The following is a 21784-nucleotide window of genomic DNA, read 5'->3' as shown; positions in this document are numbered from 1 at the left end:
GGCCTTTTTTATAGTTAGGTCACATTGTCTCATGAGAAAGGGGAAGGGGGCTTGGGAAACAGGGAAGAAGGAGGATTTAGGTCATTAAGTGTGAATTTTAACAGTCTTTGTGGCTCTCTTTATTCTGAGGTTTAACAGCTCCCTAAATTATCTTGGTCCCGAGGCCTTCATCCATGCTGGGGTCTGTTTCCTGTTGGTTTGGTCAGTTGAAGTCGAGTCTAGAGCCTGGGTGGGATCTTGATGGCCTGGCTGTTTTACATCCTCTGTTTGGTATTCTTCCCCCAGTTTATAGATACCACCTAGCATTCCTGACAAAATGATGATACAGTTCCATATGAGATCAGTGATCTCTAGATATGCAAAAATGCAACAAAATATTTTCCTGGACCATAAGAGACTAGAAGACAGGTGGTCCAGAGACTTTTGGCTACTGTTAAAGCCTAGTCCAGTAGTAGCACATTGAGTGGCCTGTCAGCGAAATCATCGCCAGACCTAGGAATGTTCATTCCTAGCACCATGGGACTAAATGGTCATAAAATGCCTCCCAAAACTATGGTCAAATTTATGACCATGGGGGAGCCCTGCCAACTGGAGACTGGCACTTGCCATCTGCCTCTACAAGGATTAAATCTTGAGCTGGGGAAGCTGCTGAACTTCAACACTCCCGAAAGGAGTTCAGGATCAAAATCAGAAATAAGGCACTCTGTGCTCTGGAAAAAAAAAACGGACAGAACAGGCCTTCAGATAGATTTCGGGTAAAGATTTTTATGGGCCCAAATTCTTGCATCTTCTCATATCTAGAAAAACGCTAAAATCATTAACAGTAACATCTTCATCGGCTGTTAAAAAAAAAGGGAGAACGGAGTAGCTGTGGGTCAGACATCCAAGGCAATATTAATGTGGGAATCATTTTACATAAGTCCTTGTATTGCCAAGAACTTAAGGTTTATGCCACCAGCTGTTCTCAAAGTAGCATCAGCTGGGAACTGCAACCGTACATCTTCAAGGTCTCCTCTTGTAACAACAGAAAGAAGACAACATGTATAATGACCCATAGCTCCTATGAAGTATGCGTTAAGACCACATCAACCGTTAACAACTACTTAGATAAAACTACACTCCTCCTTCAACAGTGCAAGTATCAACCTATATCCCAAACCTCTGTTTAATCTTCTTTTCTTTTCTTCCCATCTTCTATAGTAGGAACCTAGGAATGTGGATGCTCAAGTTGGGCAGCAAGAAACAATGGCCTGTGGAAAACACCTGTCTGCCTGCATAGATTAACCACATACAAGAATTACGGTTTAATCTTCCCCCTTTCTTTGCATGGCTAACCCCTACCCTCTCTCTCCTCCTTCTCCTGTTGATAATGATAATTGGACCACTAATGTTTCGTTTGTTTTCTACCTTGCTACAGTGCTCCGTGGAATCAACCACAGATAGACAGTCAACAACATCCTTGCTCTTTGTCCATATGGATACCACCAAACTCCTCCTATCCCTGTTCCTCAAATCTACACTCATAATCAGCAGGAAGAAGTGCCAGGAGAAGAGACCTTTGCCCAGTCTCCTATAATAGGAGGAATGTTAGCTGGTGTTTATAAACTGGGGGAAGAATACCAAACAGAGGATGTAAAACAGCCAGGCCATCAAGATCCCACCCAGGCTCTAGACTCGACTTCAACTGACCAAACCAACAGGAAACAGACCCCAGCATGGATGAAGGCCTCGGGACCAAGATAATTTAGGGAGCTGTTAAACCTCAGAATAAAGAGAGCCACAAAGACTGTTAAAATTCACACTTAATGACCTAAATCCTCCTTCTTCCCTGTTTCCCAAGCCCCCTTCCCCTTTCTCATGAGACAATGTGACCTAACTATAAAAAAGGCCTTGCCCCCATAGAGGGGAGCCTGAGTTCTCTCTGCTCAGTGCTCTCCTGGCCACTCTGTGGGTGGATAAACCTGCTTGTGATCCCACTGCTCCAGCCTCTGTTTCTCTCGACTCTGCCATCCTAACAAATATATGTGTACTGTTGTAAATCTCGAGGTGTGGGGTTATTTGTTACTACAGCAATAGATTACAGAGGTTTCTTTTCGTTTTTTTTTCCAACAAATAGTAATAGCAAAACAAAGGAACACACCCATTTAAAGCCATTTATAAAGCTGAAAAGCCGTGCAGTTACTAGCACTTAATGAAGAACCTTGGTAGCTCCTGGTTTCTCAAAATGCTCTATACCCAGACCAGCAGTGTTGGTATTACCTGGGAGCTTATTAGAAATGTAGAATCTCAAATTCAAGCCCAGACCTAATGAATCAGAATTCACTTTTTTTTTTTTTTTTTTTCCTGCAGCATCCATGGCATGAGGAATTTCCCAGGCCCGGATCAAACCCACCCTATAGCAATGACTTGAGCAGCCGCAGTAACAATGCCAAATCCTTAACCTGCTACACCACAAGGTAACTCCCAGAATCTACATTTTGTGAGATTTTCCCCACATGTAAGTACATCAGAGTTTGAGAAGCAGCCCTGATGTTTGAATTTTAATGAATCTTAATATTACAGCCCATTAAGTGTTGGAAACCCTGGCTGTATACTGGAAGCATTTCCAAAAAATACTCTTGGAGAAGCCCATTTCCAGAGATTCTGATTTAATTGGTCTACATTGAGGTCTGTCATGGCCTAATTTTATTTATGAATTTTTTTCCCCTGGAAAACTCCTTTGAAACCACAGATCAGCCCTGACATCCCAGCATGCTCCAGTCCTGGTTCTAAAAGTCAGGTATGCCAAGGTGTGAGAATGAGACCGCCCTGGGAGAACTAAGATGCACTGAGCACGAATCTTCTGGACCACTGCATGCTGCTGAAGTACTACATATATTTTCACCTTCTCTTATTCATGCTCTTCCAGGACTCAGTTTATTCCCCAAAAATCATCCATGTTCTTACCTTACAGGTCAGTTTAGTTTGCTGTCTAGGGTGACTCAGAGATCCAGGTGCTGAATAACCAAAGGTTTCAGGGCACCTTAGCCACCTGTCAGATTAGAACCAAACTTCTTTTAATCTTTCCCTGATGGCAAAAATGGAAGTAACTAATATATTGCAAAGCCTTAGGAAAATAGGCTTTTATTGTTGACCAGGCACTATTAAACCAAGATTTCCAGTATGATGGGTGCTTACAAATGCCAGACCTATTACTTAATAAGAAGCTCAAATTGACTGCAATAAACATCACTTGAATGCAAGGGGGTGGGGGCAGGGATTGCCTGTTTCCTTTACTACGGCCTCCCCAGTGATGGAGGCAGGGTCCGGCACACTGAATGCTTTAATAAACATTTGTGGATTAAATAAATTCCTCAAAAACCAATAACTTCTGATCATTCAAAGTTACTGAATGTATTATGCTAGAGAATCTGCCATGGAAATTACTCTATCAAAGCATTTTTACATAACGCTCCAGATTTTTTTTTACAAGAAATTGCGTGCCTCGATTCAATGCCGTGGTTCGGATTCCTGCCCTAGTCCGGCCTTGGCTCCTCGTTTGGCGGCTGGCTGAGGGATGAAGTCCCTGCCCTTGAATCTCCTTCCTTTGTAGTTTTTGGCCTGCGCGGTTCCGCTTCCCAGGCGGAGGAGCGCGGGCCGCGGCTGCGCCCATCAGCGCGCAGCGCGGGTTTGTGGCTGTCAGGCGGGCGGGGCAGCCTAGGACCCAGGAGGAGCCGCTCCTCTCCCGCCGCAGAGCCTCCGCGCAGACCCGTCCGGCCCCCTCCTCCCCGCTCACCTCCGCCCTCCGGGGTTTGGCAGCCCTGGGGCGGGGGAGGGGGCAGGAAGCTTCCTCCAGCTCTGACAGCCGGCCCGGCAGGCAGCGTGGTCGGGCCCGGGCACCGATGCTCGCGGGCGGGCTGGGCTGGCCGGCAGCAGGGGCGGCGGGCTGCGTGATTCCCCGCTAGGGCCGGACTGTGGGAGGGACGCGCCCCTCGGGCAGGGCCAGGGGGCCAGCGAGGCGGCGGCGGCGGCGCAGCATCCCGGGCCTCCCGCGGGGCGCGTGGGCGGGCGGGGGCCGGGCCGACGCCCCCGCGGGCCCGCGGCGCCTCCCCCGCCCCTCCTTCCCTTCCTTCCCCCGGGCTCTCCCGGGAGTCGCAGGCGGACGCGAGCAGCGGTGGGCGCCCGAGCTTTGTGTGCGGCGGCGGGCCCGGGGAGAGCCTCGGGCTGCCCAACTCGGCGGCGGCGGCCGGCCGGCTCCGGGGCGGGAGTGGTGAGGCGTGGCCGGGAGGAGGAGGAGGTGCTAGGGGGGGCGTGGAGGGATCGAGCGGGGCGCGCCGGACAATGAGCTGGGCGGCTCGGCGCTGCGGCCACTTTTAGGGGGGGGCGCGGGCAGGCCGGCGCCTCATCCGCTCCACCTGCAAGGAGAGGGCGGGATGCCAGAGCCAGGTGTCCCGGCTCTCTAAGGCCCCTTGCAGCCTGACGTCCCTGAACCGGTTCTCACCTTGACACCGGGCTACCTGGCGGATTTGGCTGGAACGTGTTTGGTGGGGCGCCCTCGGAGCAGCCACGATGGCCAGCACCAGGAGTATTGAACTGGAGCACTTTGAGGAACGGGACAAAAGGCCCCGGCCGGGATCGCGGAGAGGGGCGCCCAGCTCCTCCGGGGGCAGCAGTAGCTCGGCCCCCAAGGGGAACGGGCTCATTCCCAGCCCGGCGCACAGTGCCCACTGCAGCTTCTACCGCACGCGGACCCTGCAGGCCCTGAGCTCCGAGAAGAAGGCCAAGAAGGCGCGCTTCTACCGGAATGGGGACCGCTACTTTAAGGGCCTGGTGTTTGCCATCTCGAGCGACCGCTTCCGGTCCTTCGATGCGCTGCTCATGGAGCTCACCCGTTCCCTGTCGGACAACGTGAACCTGCCCCAGGGAGTCCGCACTATCTACACCATCGACGGCAGCCGGAAGGTCACCAGCCTGGACGAGCTGCTGGAAGGTAGGAGGGGAGGGCCGGGAGCGGCAGGTGCGGCGGCGTACCGGCAGGTGCACCCGCCCGCCCAGGCTGGGGAGCCTGTGGGGATTCTAAGAGGCCGCGGGAATTGTGTGCTAATGTCTGCTTTCCTGCAGGCTGTAGGTGTGGGGCTCGCTTCCGCACATACCCAGGCGGTCCTTCCCAAAAGATGTGCCTTTAAAAGAGAAAGAAAGAAAAAAAAATCTTAAAGGGCTTTGATGACATCTCTTTCATCTCTTTAGATTGGTGAACTTGTTTTTGTGCTTTTCTTTTTTGAAGCGCAAACTCTTTGTGACAGTGGCTCTTGTGTAAGGATCTGGGTAACCCTCTAATAAGCTGTCTGTTCAGCCCTCTGTGTGGACCTCGGTGCAGGCACCTGTGGTGTTTCAGGACCCTGCTGACCGGCTCTACTAAGAAACTGTGGTTGTAGAATACCCTAGTTTGGCTTTCCTGGTTTGGCTTGCAGCAGAAGTTCCATGAGGTCCAGAGGGCTGTTCCTAAAACCAGTTCTCAACTTTGGTTGCGTCTTGGATCACTGGGGACTTTAAGAAATCTGGGTGCCTGGGCCAGACGCCCAGGCATTTGGATGTCATTGGCTTGGGGTGTGGCCTTTGGGCATCTGGAGTTTTAAAAGCTCCTCAGGTGATTTGAATGTACCACAAAGATTGAGAACTACTGTGCTGAATTTGGTTGATGATGAGGTGAACCAAGGTCAGTCTCTCCTGCTTGCTCCCCTACTGATAGTAGCTAGTTGGGGCCTCTTATAAACTAGAGGGCAACTATAGTGGCAACCATGCTTCACTCAGAGGGATTGCTTGGCTGGATGATGTGTCATCCTTGAATTCTTCTTTCCCTTCAGAGAGAAAGTGTTGTTAGTAGTAAAGGATCTATATCCAGATCTGAATGCCACCGGTAAGAATTAGACCCCAAGTATGTGCTGATTTTGTGTTTACATATTGTCTGCTCTCATGCATCCTTTGTAATGCAGATGGTGTGTTCCAGGTAGTCATAACAGCATTGGCTTGGTAGGGAAAAGAAACAACTTGGAGCCAAGTATTTTCTTACATTAGTTCATCCTGTTCATATATTCTGAAGGCTTTAGGTCCATTTTACACATTAGAAAATTTAAGCAACATGCCGTGTCCCACAGGAACTGCAGCATATGCCCTTTCCTTCACAATTCACTTTTAAGACAGAGATGTAACCACACTGTGGAGTCCCGAAAGTGGCTGAGTTTCTCTTTAGTCACTGTTACCAAAAGTTTCCCCTGTCCATGCTAGATGAAGACCTAGCCAAAATGGTTGTGCGCTCGTGTGTGTGTGTGTGTGAGAGAGAGAGAGAGAGACTTCACAAATTGTCTTGCTCACTTGAGAGTTTTGGTTTTAAACACTTCCTGAGGAGGTGATGACAACCAGAGGAATATAAATAGAGATACATTACTAAAAGGACTTTATCCTATTGCATATTGAAAAGCAGTATGCCTAGATATTTCAATCTGAGTTAACAAATTTTCCGACTGACCCAAGGCTAGGTTAGTGGAAGGATCATGGCAGTGCCTTTTGCTTTAACACTCATTACTCACAAGCCTTTGGGTTGTTTTGCCTGGTGTGGTCTAAGGAGGGACAATAGGATTAATATCTTTCTCAGAAATAACTTGAGCGTAGTATTGACCATGTGAAGTTAATGTTCTCCCAGTATCGTCATGAGGTGACGGTCCAGATGCCCACTGTACCTAGTGCATGTTGAGTTTGTCATTGCTCAAGTGGTGCATGGTCCGCTGAGTTTAATTCACAAACTGTGTTTTCAACTATAAATTGACATCCTTCTAATCATTCATTTACAGATTTTTGGACGAGGGGAATCATAGTCATATGTAAAATCCAAGTGGTACCATAAAATGAAAAATAATGAGAGAACACAAATATTTGCACAGACATGTTTCCCTAGTATGGACAGTTGCCCACTTGTTTCAAGAAGTATTAGGTATAATAAAATTTACTGCAAAAGAAGAAGTTGTGCACTTCTTTTTCATTAGCATCATTCTCTCTGACAATAGATCTTTGTCTAAGTCTTGAATTTCCCCCCAAATGAGTGGAATACCCTGTTTTAAGGCAGTTTTCAAGAATCGTTGGTGCTTAATACCAACCATTCAAGACTTTAGTTTCAACTTTTAGTTAAAATTATGTGCTTGAATGTTCAGATTTATCGTACAGAAGAACTAACCCAGCTACCTGTAAAGTTGTTATTTGCATCAGAAAAATAGGTCTGTTGTATTGCCTGTGTTGTCAAAATTGACTATTTCATCTTTTTGTCATTTTTAGTAAAGATTCTCTGATACTGTTTTTTTCCACCACTGCATTCAACTGGTCCATCCTCTGTGTCTTCTAGTCCATGAAATTTGTAGTTTAGGGGATATTGTTTTTCCTTAATGTTTTTCTAAAAACATTTTCAGTGAAGAATAGAAAGTGATGACTCAAGATAGCTAACCTCAATCCCATTGAACTCAGACGACCAAAGAAATCTGCATGGCCCAGATTTTTTCTTCTTGCCAGGCTGTGGAGGCTCTGCACAGTGTTCAGGTGTAGGCTGGCACTCCTACCCTACACTAAACCAGCAGGCATCTTCACCCTCTCAGTTGATCTTCCCTGGCTGCATTAATTTCAATTAGTTGGTGCTGTGCATCCCTGTAAATCCTATTTGTTCTTTAGAACTGGATGGGGACCTTCTGTGAAAGGAAGATTGTGAGTTTTAACAGTCAGTCTGGGGAGAATCAAGTTGAACTCTCTGAAGCCATAAGCCAACCGCATGTGTCCATCTCTGAGGGCCAAAGTGAACATGTCCAGGTGACATGTCTCTAAGTTCTCATGTTCGGGGCTAAGAGTCAGGACTCTTAGTCTTGGAGTTCCCATTCTGGTGCAGTGGGAATGAACCCAACTAGGAACCATGAGGCTGTGGGTTCAATCCCTGGTCTCGATCAGTGGGTTAAGGATCTGGCTTTGATGTGAGCTGTGGTGTAGGTTGCAGGCATGTCTCAGATCCTGCGTTGCTGTGGCTGTGGTGTAAGCTGGCAGCTGTAGCTCTGATTAGACCCCTAGCCTGAAAAAAAAAAAAAAAAACCTCTTAGTCTTAGTTTGGTTTGCTGAGTATTGTCATCCTTAGAACCTTTAAACTATAATTATTTTAATGTTTCAGAGATGCCCAAGGACAGTAGAAACAATGCCTGACCCAGTTGGGATCCCTAGGTTCTACTAACTGTGAATTTGAAGATAATTCACCTCAGTACCTTTTCTGTCCAATGAGAGGTCAGCAAATCACCTTAGATCCCTTCTGGTCTAAAATTATATACCCTTCCCCTCCCTAAGTGGTTATTTATTGAGTGTATGATGGCCTGGGTTACCTTTCCTAAGTCAGAACCTGTTTTGCAGAACACTGAGAAAGCTGCAAATGTCCTGCATAGCAGAGAGTCCGTATATGCTTCTGATGAAGTGTTTGCCAGTAGCCAAAAAAAAAAAAAAAAAAAGCGATTCATCTCGGCCTCTTTCATTCCAAAGTAATACATCATTTTCTGTTATTTATATCTTTTATCCCTCAGTCAGCAATAAATAAGCTGATTGGATTTTTTAGGCATGTGAGAGAATTTTGATTATTTTGATAGGAGACACTTCCATTCTTCCATTAAATTGAAAATTTGCTTGAATTAACTTGAATTTAAGAAAAATAAAGTTCTTAAAAAAAATCAAGCCTTTGAAGTTTCTGAAGTTCTACTAAGCCTTGTTTATTGACTCTCTTTGGTTAGGTCAGTCTCTTTGAAGGTGTTAGAACTAGAGTGACAGTTACTTTTAAGCAAAAGTGAATTTCTATAAGAGCTCAGATGATAGGGGTTTTTTTCACCCTTGAAAAATATATTTTTGTAGTAATCATAGAAACGGAGTTCTTCAAACTTATCATGAGGAAGGCAAGATAAATCCATGAGCGAGAAGATATTTGCAGCTAGTAGTCAAAAGCACTGCCCATTTATATAAGGCAGGTATGATGAGTGGACGTGGCAGTTTAGCATTGAACCTTAGGTCGGCAAAGCCTTCTCTACCTCGTTTCTGCAAGACCCTCTTCAAATATTACCTTTTTATGAAGTCTCTTCCCAGCCCTCAGGGGTATTGGTCTCAAAGAGCTATTGATTGAGAGCATATTTGCTGCTGTTCCAGGTGCTGAGGATTCAGTTTTTTTTTCCCTCAAGATGCCCACATTCTAGAGAGAGCGACATGGTGAACACACACACACAGTGGTTCTAGCTGAAGGGCTGTAAATGAAGTGGTAATGAGGTGCGGCAGAAGGACTACACTAGCTAGGATGGTGGAAAAGTCCTCCGGGAGAAACAGATGTTGGAACTAAGGATCTAAAGTCAAGCTAGATCTCTTCCCCCTGCTTACAGCATTTTTCCTTACCTCTCTTGTCACACCTGTCTTTCCAGTTAGTGGTATATTGGGTCTGTCTTTTGCACCAGACTGAGTAAGGTTAGGGATCTTGGACTCAATCAATTCATTGAATAAGCAGCCCTGGAAAATGATTTTACCTCTAAGTCTCTTGATTGTCAAGGGAGGTTTTGTATGAATTAAGTTTGAATAGGGCTGTTCCTGTATATTTGTGAAAATAGGTACTTTGAAAAATTGGATTGTATTTCAGATAAATCAGAGATGCTCTGCCGAGTCATCATTGTGGAGAGAATGACTTGCCTGCAATATATGCTTCTATATGTCTGATGGTTCTCTTCATCTCGTTTCCTCAAAACGGGAACTCAGATTTGCTATGACACAGCTGCAAAAGCTCTTTGCAGAGATAACGGGAAGATAAATTTTCATTTGATAAATAAGGAACTCTAAAGAGTGGAGGGAAGAAAGGAGATACTTGGGAGAGCTTTTTCAAGATTAGGGTACGACACAATGATACATTGGTAGTTATAAGAAAAGATTAATATTCCATGAGGTTTAAAACTATGGAAATGGATATTTTTATGGTCTTGTGATGAAATAAAGGCAAATCCCTTGAGGTGGTCTTCAAACTGCTTTTTTGCTCATAGAGGGGCCAGGGGAGTTTTCTGTGGGTCTGTACTGCCTGGCTCGGTCCTGTTATTCACATTTCCACCTGCCCGTGCTCCCATCACCTTTATATTTCTCTCTTCTATTGATAAAGTCAACCATTACTCTAAAGCCTTCTCTTCTCAGCATCACTACCATTTTTTAGGTGTTTTATATGCAGTTACTGCCTGTGTTTTATCTCATTTAATCCTTGTTGTGCCTCATGGAATATGGCTGCACTGTCTCTCCACTTTACAGCTGGGAAGGCTGTGACTCAGGATAAAGAAATTATACCCTTGCACCAGTTGGCGGGGTAGGGGAAAACGCTGGAACCTGAGGCCTTTCTTCTTGGCCTTTGAACTTCAGGTTCTTCACTGCTGTGCTCTACCTTCTGGGAGAAAATGGTCTCCATTCTGACCCCCTAGGCTTAGCAGAGGTCCTGTGTCAGCTGCACTGCTGCAGCCACACCTGTTCATCATTTACAGCTGGAAAATGAAAATTTTGGTAGTTCCTCAGTCACTGTAGATGTTAAGACCATTTCAGGATGTTTGCTGTATGGTTCCTGAAGCCAAATGCGTTACGCTATAAACCTGTGTAGTGAGGTCCGTGCATGCAAATTGTGCAGCCTGGCCTTGCTTGGCTTTGGTTTCCTCATCTGTAAAATGAAAGGTTAGGTATTGCTAAGGCCCCTTGCCCTTCAAAGTTCAGTGATCTTGGGAAATTCTTCTGGAAGAGGGAAAGAGAAATGACCTGTCTCTATGTCTCTCTTTAAAAATTGGCCAGATATGGTTACCCAAGTTCAGATGGGGTTCTTAGAACCCTCAATAACCTGTAGAAAAATCTTCTCCATAGAATGTTTTCAGGAAAGAGAAAATTACAAGCCCAGTGAGGGCTGGGACCACAGTCATCTTGTTCACTCCTTTTTCCTATCAGCACATACTTCTGGCACATGATAGATAATGATTAATTTTACTTTTGTGCCATATGTAAGATACTTTGATGGGAATAGGTTGATATTGGTGTCTTTAAAAATCTTTCTTTGTTAAGACAGTCAACTGGACAATGAGCTAGATTTGCAGAGATAGAATAAGTTCATGCAAAAGGCAAACATTCCTTGTCTCTTTTCATATTTCAATTTTCAGGTAAGTTTTTATTCAAGAAAAAAGGATGCGTTATATTTATATGTTGACAGTTTATCAATTTCGGTACTGTCTGAGATGCCTGACTTGACTTTTCTCTTAGACGTATTCCATAGCTAAATTCTTCTACCTTTATTTTGAGTGTATGTGTTTAAATCCCAGCATTAGTCTAAGCCGACTAATATTTTCAGGGTCTGGTTTGAGTTAGTTCTCTGACGTAACTAAGACTTAGTTTTGTTTATCTTTTAACATTCTTAATTTAAGCATTGTCTTTAGAAAATTTAATTCATGTGTAGTTTAAATACAGTCTACATTATATAATACCTTTTAAATTCTATGAATTGGGCATGTATTTCAAGGCTAGTATTTAGATGAATACTCTTTTATTAAGGCATGCTGTAATTTTTATTCCAGTCTAGGCTATTTTATCATTTTGCCTCATGTCCTGCAGCCTAAAGCAATCAACTAGCCATCTTGTAATTTCTCAGATGCTACTACCTCAGAGATTGAAGGAATGGGAATATACTGATTTGTGAAATCAACTCTAGTACTTTTGATTACACTATAACATTTACTAACCATCTCAACATAACAAATAATCTGCAATTATGACTTACTCTGTTACCTTCTGTTTATATGTTGGTTAAATACAATCACTTGAAGCCAAGGTGTATCACAGTAGACGTTTTTAAAGTGTCATTGATTTTTTTTCCTCCTTCCCTGTGTATGTTTTACAAATGTCAGATTAATTTTTATGTAACAACAATGTAATTATTCCTTAAAGGCAAAGACTGACACTCTCTTCCCCAATATCCTTACTTATTATCTTGGTCTCTTTACTTATGTTTTATCTCATCTGCCAAAGAACCAAGAAGAGAAAAAGGGAGTTGTGGAAACTTATTGCTGGTTATATTCTTCATCAAGCCTCTGTGAGAGAAAGAACTTGAGAAAGCCTGATGTAAACTCATCTCTCCTCAGTTTGGTGATCAAGGCCAAGAGCTGGAAGGTTCCATATGAACCCTGTAATGCATGTAAACACTTAGCAAGAGTTCAAGCATGCTGTGGCTCTTTGATAAATGGGAGTGGTTTTCAACATCTTAAACTGAAACATGTGTCCTTATAACTTCCCCTTTGTAATTTTAGCGTCACCCCTTGGAGCTATGTAAGACTTCAAATGGAGCTACCTGGCAGCCCTTTGGACATTGTTAGGTGGTGGTCAGACTTTCCTTTTTCCCCTTCCTGCTCATCCCCTAAACATCACCACCTTTTTGGACAAACATCTGGTTTCTGAATCTTTCATCACTTGCACTGAACCCTTTTGAGCTTTTCTCAGTATCAGTTATTTGCTTAAACCTGGAGCCAAGCAGGCCTTCCTTTTAAGCTCACAGTGAAATTTAAGGGATGAGAGAGGAAGCTGGGGAGACTCTGTTTATCTCTACTCAGATGATGAGCCAATTAGGCACCAGTTTACTTGCAAATACTATTAAATGAGCACATTTTGGTTCGAAGATTCCTTTCTCAAAATCCTTTAAATTCCAACATTTCTCAAATGTTTGCAATGCTTGGGATAATTAAAATTAAAAAACAAAGTGAAAACCTAATAGTCAAGTTGCAGAAACCTTTAATTACTTTAAACATGTTGTCACTTAAATATTTATAAATATAAAGGTTGGTGGCATGTAGGTCTTTCACACCAATACTGTGCAAACAAGTTGATAACCTAAAAGCAGCAACATTGTATAACCAATAAAAATGCAAAATAACAGCATAAAGCTACAGATATTATTTACTCAAACTAAATTGTGGTTCCCAGAGTACCCATGGTGCTGAATGCTGGGTTTGGTGTGCTCTACTTCAGAATGCCCTGTAAAGAGTCACTTTTGCCCTGCTAGTGAACCTTCATTCCTGCAGAGTAAATTATGTCCTCTGGCCTTAACTCTTTGTGCATATGTCTTGTACTTATAATAAGTCCACTTTTTCCTCATTAACTCCCAGCAAGGTTACAACCATTTGATGCTGGAGTTGAGGCTGTGGACACAGAGTGGCCTAGCTGTACTTGATTTAGAAGTAGTCCTTCAGATGTTTCAGAATAGGGTGATATAAACATTTTAAGTATTATCATCAATGCAAGTATAGAATTGAAATTGCCATGGTGGACTCCTATAGATTATGGGGTATAATTGACTCCTGTTTGAGGAGCAAGAAGGCAGATCATGGATCTGATCTGTAGGTTGCATGCTTCTGGGAGATTAGATAGAATTTTTTTCCCCAGCTTTTCCTTTAAAGCTTTTTGGTTAGTGAGTAGCATTTTTGTTTTTGCCTTTACATCATTTCTTTGGTCTTAACTCCTCCCACTTTTCTTTGTTGAAATGTATTTGCAGGCACTTCTTCCTAGATACTCAGATGTTCGGTGTAGCTTTTCTCCCTTTCGCTGTGGAAGGTATCACAGGCTGTACCACTGGATGGTGACTTTAGGAGGCAAGTTGTTTTCAGCCTCTTGCCTTCAGATGTGTGGAAGGAGCACTGGTCTTAGGAATGAAAGATCTCATTTTGTGTCTTCAGCCCTACCCTTAAGGAAGGCTGTTATGTTCATTTCGTGAATATGGCAGCAATGGTCCAGAGATGCACCAGTTGAGTGCAGGTGGGAATAGCATCCAGGTGAGAGCAGTGTTCTTTGTGTTACTTTGCTGGTTCCCATACACTTAAATTCTGGGCGCTGTACAACACCCAATTAAGTTGTCTGCCACCACAGAAAAGTAAGTCAGTTTTACTTTCCCTTACCTTCTATTTTCCTTAACCATCTGGGTGAGGCAACTTGTCTTTGATGTGCTTTAGATGCAGACAGGCACATTCTAATCCACCGGGTAGGACAATCTCACAAATGATGTTCTTAAGGACATTAAACCATCTAATAGATACAATATACCCAAATTTATTTTCCTTGGTTACATTCCTTTGGAAGTAATTTTTTGCTCAATTTTGGAAGTTAGGAAAGAATTTAGGTTTCTAAGATTTTTTGCTGATATTAGACCTAAAGGATCAGCCATAGTTTTCTTTCCTTGTTGTCTTTCCTCTTCTCTGTTACCATGTTTAAATCTGTGTGTATGCGTGGTGGTGGTGGTGGTACAGGAGGGTTCTTTAAGCATGAAGAGTCCTTGTACTTTAGGCTTGAAAACAGCTTTTCTTTTTCATCATGAAGTTCAGTGCTTGCTTCCTCTCTAAGAGTTAGGTGTAGTCTCAATGTCCAAATTTTGTCTAATGGATTTTCTGCCATGAATGTCAAAATAGTTCAGAATTACAAGCTAATTAGTGATGTTAGGCAGTTAATGTAAATGTTTTAACAGAGGTGGGTGGGAGACTTTTGCAGTAACTGATGAAAGAGGCTAAAACATACTGTTCTGAGAGTTCCCTGATGGCTCAGTGGTTTGGGGATCTAGCATTGTCACTGCTGTGGCACGGCTTCAGTCCCTAGCCCAGGAACTTCTGCATGCCATGGGCATGGCCAAAAGAAAAAAAATACTGTTGTGGAACTTCCAGCTGCACAGGTTTCCATTTAGGTATTTGTAATTTTATAAATAACACACACACATACTCCATTGATTGAAAAACACATTACATTATTGGACTAAAAATGCACTATGACTCTTGATGCTTTGAAGTGGGGGGGGAAAAAGTTGGTAGGTACTAGGCAGCTCTCACAGCCTGCGTGTTTTCCTGTGTGCCTTGGGTTGCCTTTTGATGGACTAGCATGATCTAAGAGCATCTCAGACTGTACATGGTGCCCTTCAGGACCCTGACCCTGAGTCTCTCACAGTCATTCTGTGTCAGCACCTACATTGTGTGAATGTTTTACCTAGAAGTAATGTGGATCCAAACCACGAGACTTCCAAGTTTGTTTTGGAACAAGGCATTTTCATCATTGCTTTGATAAACATGTTTTGAGTGCCTGCCTTATGCCAGGTGCTGGACTAGCTGCGGGTAGTATGAAGAAGGGACAGTCAGTGTTTTCAAAGAGCTTCATGTCTGGGCATTCGTTTGTAACCAGAGATTGTGTTCTGAGTGAACTGTGAAATGAAGTTGCCTTACTCACATGTTCTGGTCCCACCTTCCAGTGACTCTGGTTCAATGGAACTGTGGTGAGGCCTGGGCATCAGTCCTTCTGCAACAAAATCACCTGATTTAAATTCTCCTCTAAGAACCATCAAAAGAGACAGGTAAAGAATAAATGATGGAGTTCCTGTCGTGGCTCAGCGGTTAACAAATCTGACTAGGAACCATGAGGTTGTGGGTTCGATCCCTGGCCTCACTTACTGGGGTAAGGATCCGGCTGTGCCGTAAGCTGTGGTGTAGGTCACAGATGTGGCTTGGATACAGTATTGTTGTGGCTCTGGCATAGGCCAGCAGCTGTAGCTCCGATTGGACCCCTAGCCTGGGAACCTCCATATGCCATGGGTGCAGCCCTAAAAAAAGACAAAGGACAAAAAAAAAAAAAAGAATTAATAATGATGAGATGCTAACACACAGTAGGCTCAGTATACAACAACTGCAACTTAGACATAATTTTCAAATTGTTACTTTTAAATTATGAAATACTTCTCTGCAGAAAATTTATAAAACATACATGTACAGCCCAGTGAGTAGCTGGGAAGACCTTTGTGATGCCCAGCCCTGTCAGGAAGTAGAGGATTGCCAGTATCTGAGAAGTTCTCCCTGGGTCCCTCCCTAGTCACAACTCTTTCCAAGTTTCAACAGCCCCCTCCCTTGCTTTTCTTTGTATTTTTACCACTGAAGAAAGTATCCCTACTTGGTATAGTTTAGTTGTGTCTGTTTTCAACTTTGAAATGAAATCCTACTGCATTCAATTCTTGGGTCATCTTTTGCACCATGATTTATAAAATTCATCAAAACTTTTGTACAGCTTTTTTTTTTTTTCCCTGCTGCTTTTTAGGGTTGCACCCACGGCATTTGGAAGTTCCCAGGCTAGGAGTCAAATCGGAGTTACAGCCACCAGCCTACACAACAGCTACAGCAACACAGGATCAGAGCCACATCTGTGACCTACACCGTAGCTCATGGCAATGCCAGATCTTTAACCCAATGAGCAAGGCCAGGGATCAAACCCACAACCTCATGGTTCCTAGTCAGATTCGTTAACTGCTGAGCCACGACGGGAACTCTGAAACTCTTGTATAGCTTGTTTCTCCAGGATATTTTCTTGGGGTGGAAACATAGGATGGATGTCAGTTTATCCATCTCTAAATAATGCCCACCAGTTTTTCCTAAGTGATTGAGCCAATTTAAAGTACATGGAAGTTTGAGCAATATAGCAGAGTTGTCATGGCTTTCCCTCCTTGCCAGGGGTGATTAATCTTGACTGGTCAGTGAAAACAAAGAGATGAAGAGAGAGGAGGAGTGGGGGGAGCTTTTTCAAGCATGTAAGAAGGAGAATAAGAGGATATGATGAGTTTGGAAAGAAATTGCAAATATACTGTGCAACACAAACTTAGGAAGCTGTGGGAAGGTGGTGGGAGATGAAATGGCAGTATGTGATATGCTGGGAAGTTTGAACTTTGTTCTAAAGGCAGCAATGCAGGCAAGAGATATAAGATCTATATTTTTAAAAAACTTTGCCATGACAGCTCTGTGGGGGATTGAAAGGTCAGGCCCAACCAGGGAGCTTAACTACTTGAATCCAGGGAGAAAGGAGAGAAGACAGGGTTGAAGGGGATGCTTAAACCAAAGTCAACAGTTTTGCCAATTCTGCTGAATGTGGGAAAGAGAGGACAGAGATAGGCATCTCGGGTTTTGCCAGGGTGACTGTGTCGTTGGTGACCTCATTAAGTTGGGGAATTCTAGAACAGAAGCATCTGAGATGGGATGGCACTAATAGAGGGTGAAGTTACTTTTAGACAGGTGGCATACGAGATATCCATAGATTATCTGCTAGGGATGTTCCATAGGTAGTATGAATTCAAGAAAGGACCAGGCTGGAGATGTCCTCGGGGTCTGGGCAGTGGCTGAAGCTGTAGGGATGGATACAGATGCGCACAGAGTCTAAGGAGGATGAGGTGGGTGCATAGGAAAAGGGGGATCCTGAGAAGAAGACCAAGAAGAGACAACCAAGGAAGTAAGAGTTACACCCAAAGAAAGTAGATCGTGGAAGCTGAGGAAGAAAAGGATTTGCAGGAAGAGAACCGCGACTGTTTCCAGTGCCTTCAGAAGCTACCAAGAGAAGTCATAAGATGCACTGTGCAGTCGGGAGAGAAGTGCTTGGGATCAGGGCATTACAGTCAGGGGTGTGCAGGGAGCAGACGGGATGCTGCAGTGTCTTCAGAGCAAAGAGTGGGCGAGGAAGTAGGAAGAGCCAGATGAGGAGAGCTTTCTAGCTCGGCAGTGGATGAAAGCCAAAAACACATTAGGTAGAGTGGGATGCAGAGTGGAGAGGAGGAGGATTTGTGTGAGTCAAAGTGGGAGACACTTGTACATGGTCCTGTGTAGTTAAACAGAGGAGGGAAGAATGTCTCTGAAACCTCAGCGTCAGGAGAAGGACCTAACATTGAACAGAAGGAGAGTACCCTTGTCACTGAAGACGGAGGGGGTTAGGGGAAATTGGCAGAGATTGAAATACATCTGGAATGATGAAACCTTCAGAGAACAAGAAACAGGGGGAGTTCTTAGCTTTTAATGGCTCTTCCCTCTTCAATCGGAGGCAATTCATTTGGTTGAGGAAGGATGAAAATTAATGGTTAACAAGAAGCCAGGTTGTATCACACAATTGTAGACAATTGTTTGTCAACCTGCTGAAGATGAAGTAATGCAGTGTCATTGAACAGATGTGGTAAGAAGCCATGGCCATGCTTCAGAGGAAGTGGAAAGACATTCTATTCCATACTGTGCTTGAAAACAGCTAAGGTGCATAAACCACTTCTTGTTTCTCTCCATCCTTGTTCTTACAGAAAACAAATATCTTTTTTAAAAACGGTTATTGAAGCGTAGTTGACTAACAATATTGTATTAGTTTCAGATGTGTAACATAGTGATTTGATGTTTTTATAGACTACACACCATACAAGGTCATTCTAAAATATTGACTGTATTCCCTGTGCCATACATCACATTTCTGTGACTTGACTTATTGCCAGACCTGTAGTCTGTAACTCTTACTCCTCTTCCCCTATGTTACCCTCCCCTGATTCCTCTCCCCTCTGGAAATTCCTAGTTTGTTCTCTATAATGCAGATACTCTTCAGTACAGTAATAATGTGATCATAATGTCCAAAATGATTTCCCACTAGTGTTTTAAGGTCAAAGACTCTTATTAGAGACCGAGAGAGAGAGACAGAGACAGAGACAATGTGAGTATGTTTGGGTGTGCGTATGCAGCTCAGTTTCCTTTAGCTAAAGTTCAACAAGAGCACACCTAGAGTTTTGGTTTTTTTTGTTTTGTTTTTTGTCTTTTTGCCATTTCTAGGGCCGCTCCCTCGGCATATGGAGTCCCCAGGCTAAGGGTCTAATTGGAGCTGTAGACGCTGGCCTACGCCAGAGCCACAGCAACGTGGGATCCAAGCTGCATCTTCGACCTATACCACAGCTCACGGCAACTCCAAATCGTGAACCCACTGAGCAAGGCCAGGGTTTACACCCGCAACCTCATGGTTCCTAGTCGGATTCATTAACCACTGTGCCACGACGGGAACTCTGAGCACACCCAGAATTGAACAAGCTGAGTTTACTACTCAGTGCAGTAAGTAAGGATGAATGTTATAGGGTACCTCAGGGCCGCTCAGGAAGAGGGACTTAGAGCTGTCATAGAAATCAGGTTTTGGTTGAATAATTTCCAGGAGGCTCTAAGGAAGCAGGGGCTCATTCTGTATTGGGTGCTGTCAGAAGAGGGACAATCTCTATGATTGGGTATCCCATGAAATCCTACTTATAGTGTCGGCAGACTTGATTGAGGAAAAAACCACAGTTGGTGAAGTGGCAGTCATTGAGTGACCTTGTTTTTGTGTCATTTTGTCATAGTCTCAGCATAGCTTCATTTGATATAGATATTCTGTGAGGTGACGTCATGCAGAAGAACACAGGTCAGATCAGTTTGTTGTAACACTGAGGTCCAGCTGTGAATCTCAGATCAATTCTGGACCTCAAGGGCTGCTTTATTTTTCATATATCCTTGTATGATTTATATATATATATATGTATATATATGTTTGTATATGTGTATATACACATAACACTTTAAATATTTAATTTTTAAATGAGATGATTATCCCTTGTTTTGTTGATTTCAGGTTTAATATGTACTGGTGAGAGTTTTTAAAATTCTCTCACAATGTAGTAGTTTACCAGTATATCAAGGTTCATTCCTTGAGGCTATGCTGTTTCAACTATCTCAGTGGCAGCAGAAAATGCGCCGTCATTTGGAAAAGTTGTTCTGTCTCTGGAGAATGAGCAGAAAACAGAAGATTCTTGCATTGTTCCAGGTGGGAAGTGGGTGGGGATGAGGGCAGAGAGGAGCAGCATTTTTGGAAACATTTAAAAGACAGAGTGGACAGAACTTGACGTCAGAATGTAGTGCGTAGGGAAGCCGAAGGGTGAGGGGTGACCCTAGGCTCCTAGCAGAGGAGTTTGAATAGGGAGGAATAGTTCTTCTCCAGGATGGGGAGAAAGGGGAAGTGACAAGTTGGCAGCGGGGTAACACATCTTAAACAGGAATCCCTACTGTAGCATGAAACTGGATAGGGGAAGACTGTTTCTAATTCATCTTGTAGGTGCCTAGTGTGTAACAAAGGATAAGAATTTACTGTTTGATTAAACAGAGCTGTAACTGCCTCAGGAACGAAAATCTTAAATGCTTTTGTCAGCATAGTCTCTCCCTGTAGATAAATCTGTGTAAATGACAAAATTATAATCAGTAGGTTGTTTGATAGAGTTGGGGCAGCGGACCAGGGGAAGCTAGCCTGGTTATCTTGGTGCCTGCAGTTTTCAAGGTGTGACAGCTGTACTATGGGGATTTGTATGCCCAGTATACAGAATCATAGGTCTGACCTCCAAACTGTGTCTTGAAACTTTGTGCTGAAACATGAGTGCCAAGAATGTCAAGGTGGGTCTCCTGTCATATTAGCACCTAGTACATGAGCTGGTGCATAGTAGGTACTCAGTACAAATAGTAAGGTGGGAGTCTGTGCTTAAGAGGGCACATGGGTGTAGAAAAGGGTGAGGCTCTGTCTAGCAGGCCTTCGCCAGCCCTGGTTCAAAACTTTACATATTTTTATGTCTTGGCTATTGTAAATTATGCTGCAATGAACATTGCGGTACATTATCTTTTCAAATTATACTTTCTCAGGAAGTAACCTAAATGTCTATCAAGAGCTGAGTGGATAAAGAAGATGTGATATATATAGATATATACATATGTATCTATATATATAGATATTTATATTACTCAGCCAGAAAAAGGAATGAAACAATGCCGTTTGCAGCAACATAGATGGACCTAGAGATTATCATACTAAATGAAATAAGCCAGACATAGATAGACAGACATCATATGATAATTGCTTATGTGTGGAATCTGGAAGAAAAGATAGAAATGAAGTTGTCTACAAAAGAGAAATAGACTCATAGAAAAGAAATTTATGGTTACCAAAGAGGAAAGATGAGGGGGTAAAGCAAGACAAATTGCCAGGTTGAGGTTAACATATACATACTACTATACATAAAATAGATAACCAACAAAGACCTACTGAATATACTCAATATTTTCTAATAATGTACAAGGTAAAAGAATCCGAGCATATTATATATATATCTATAACTGAATCACGGCTGTACATCTAAAACTAACAAGACATTGTAAATCAACTATAATTCAATAAAATTTTTATGAAACTGCATATTTATCATAGAACTGATCCACAAGTTTTTAATAGAAACATAATGGAGAGAGGAAGGGAGAGGGGAAGAGAATAAAATTTATCTGTAGCTACATGCCAACAAATGAAGAAATAGTCTTCTTTTCCCTATTTTCATTCTGACATTCTGAACCCATGTAAAGAGGCAAAATATAGACAAATTTAAAAGGCAGCTCTCTTGGTTGATATATCAGCTTTGCAGGGATTAGGTTGATCAAGGTAATCTGATAGATTAAATTTGTTCTTGTTTTGCCATTGTCATTTCTCTTTATATAGGAAAAAGCTTTCCCCCAGCTGACTTCTCCCTGGCCTTCAAAACACAAACAAACAAAAATCACTTTTTCTTGCTGAGATTCCTTGTTTATCTTCCATCTTAATATTTTGGATCAAAACATACAATTTAATTCTTATCATGGAGCTTCTCAACAGGAGAGTAGTTTTCTCTATAAAATTAAAGCAAAATTGTAATGATTTATTTTAGCTCATTAATACATGCATGTGACATATAATTCTGTTTTATTGAATTTATACCTCCTTTTGAAATTACATGCCATTTCCCCAGATGACTACATTGTGAAAAATGATAAACTTAATAGAGATGAAAATCTCTGACTAAATGGTGATGGTCGGGCTAGATTTGCAGTTACTGGTGTAGAAGCGGCGTTAAAGCCTGTGA

General features: G+C 43.1%; 1 protein-coding gene across 9 annotated transcripts in view; it reads left to right on the top strand.

Moving 5' to 3' along the window:
* The first annotated feature begins 4300 nt into the window (after positions 1-4300).
* DCLK2 (doublecortin like kinase 2) overlaps positions 4301-21784 on the top strand; it is a 164212-nt gene continuing 146728 nt past the window's right edge. For all 9 annotated transcript variants that reach the window (XR_007137430.1, XM_047798284.1, XM_047798283.1 and 6 more), the window contains exon 1: positions 4301-4969. Coding sequence is in view for 8 of the 9 variants with exons in the window: in XM_047798284.1 (XP_047654240.1) it covers positions 4549-4969 (421 nt within the window). In the remaining variant the exon portion in view is untranslated. The remainder of the gene's footprint in view (positions 4970-21784) is intronic.

This window comes from Phacochoerus africanus, chromosome 10, assembly GCF_016906955.1.
Source record: "Phacochoerus africanus isolate WHEZ1 chromosome 10, ROS_Pafr_v1, whole genome shotgun sequence".
Taxonomy (NCBI): domain Eukaryota; kingdom Metazoa; phylum Chordata; class Mammalia; order Artiodactyla; family Suidae; genus Phacochoerus; species Phacochoerus africanus.
Note: the sequence above shows the minus strand (reverse complement) of the source record. Positions and strands in the feature narration are given on the sequence as shown.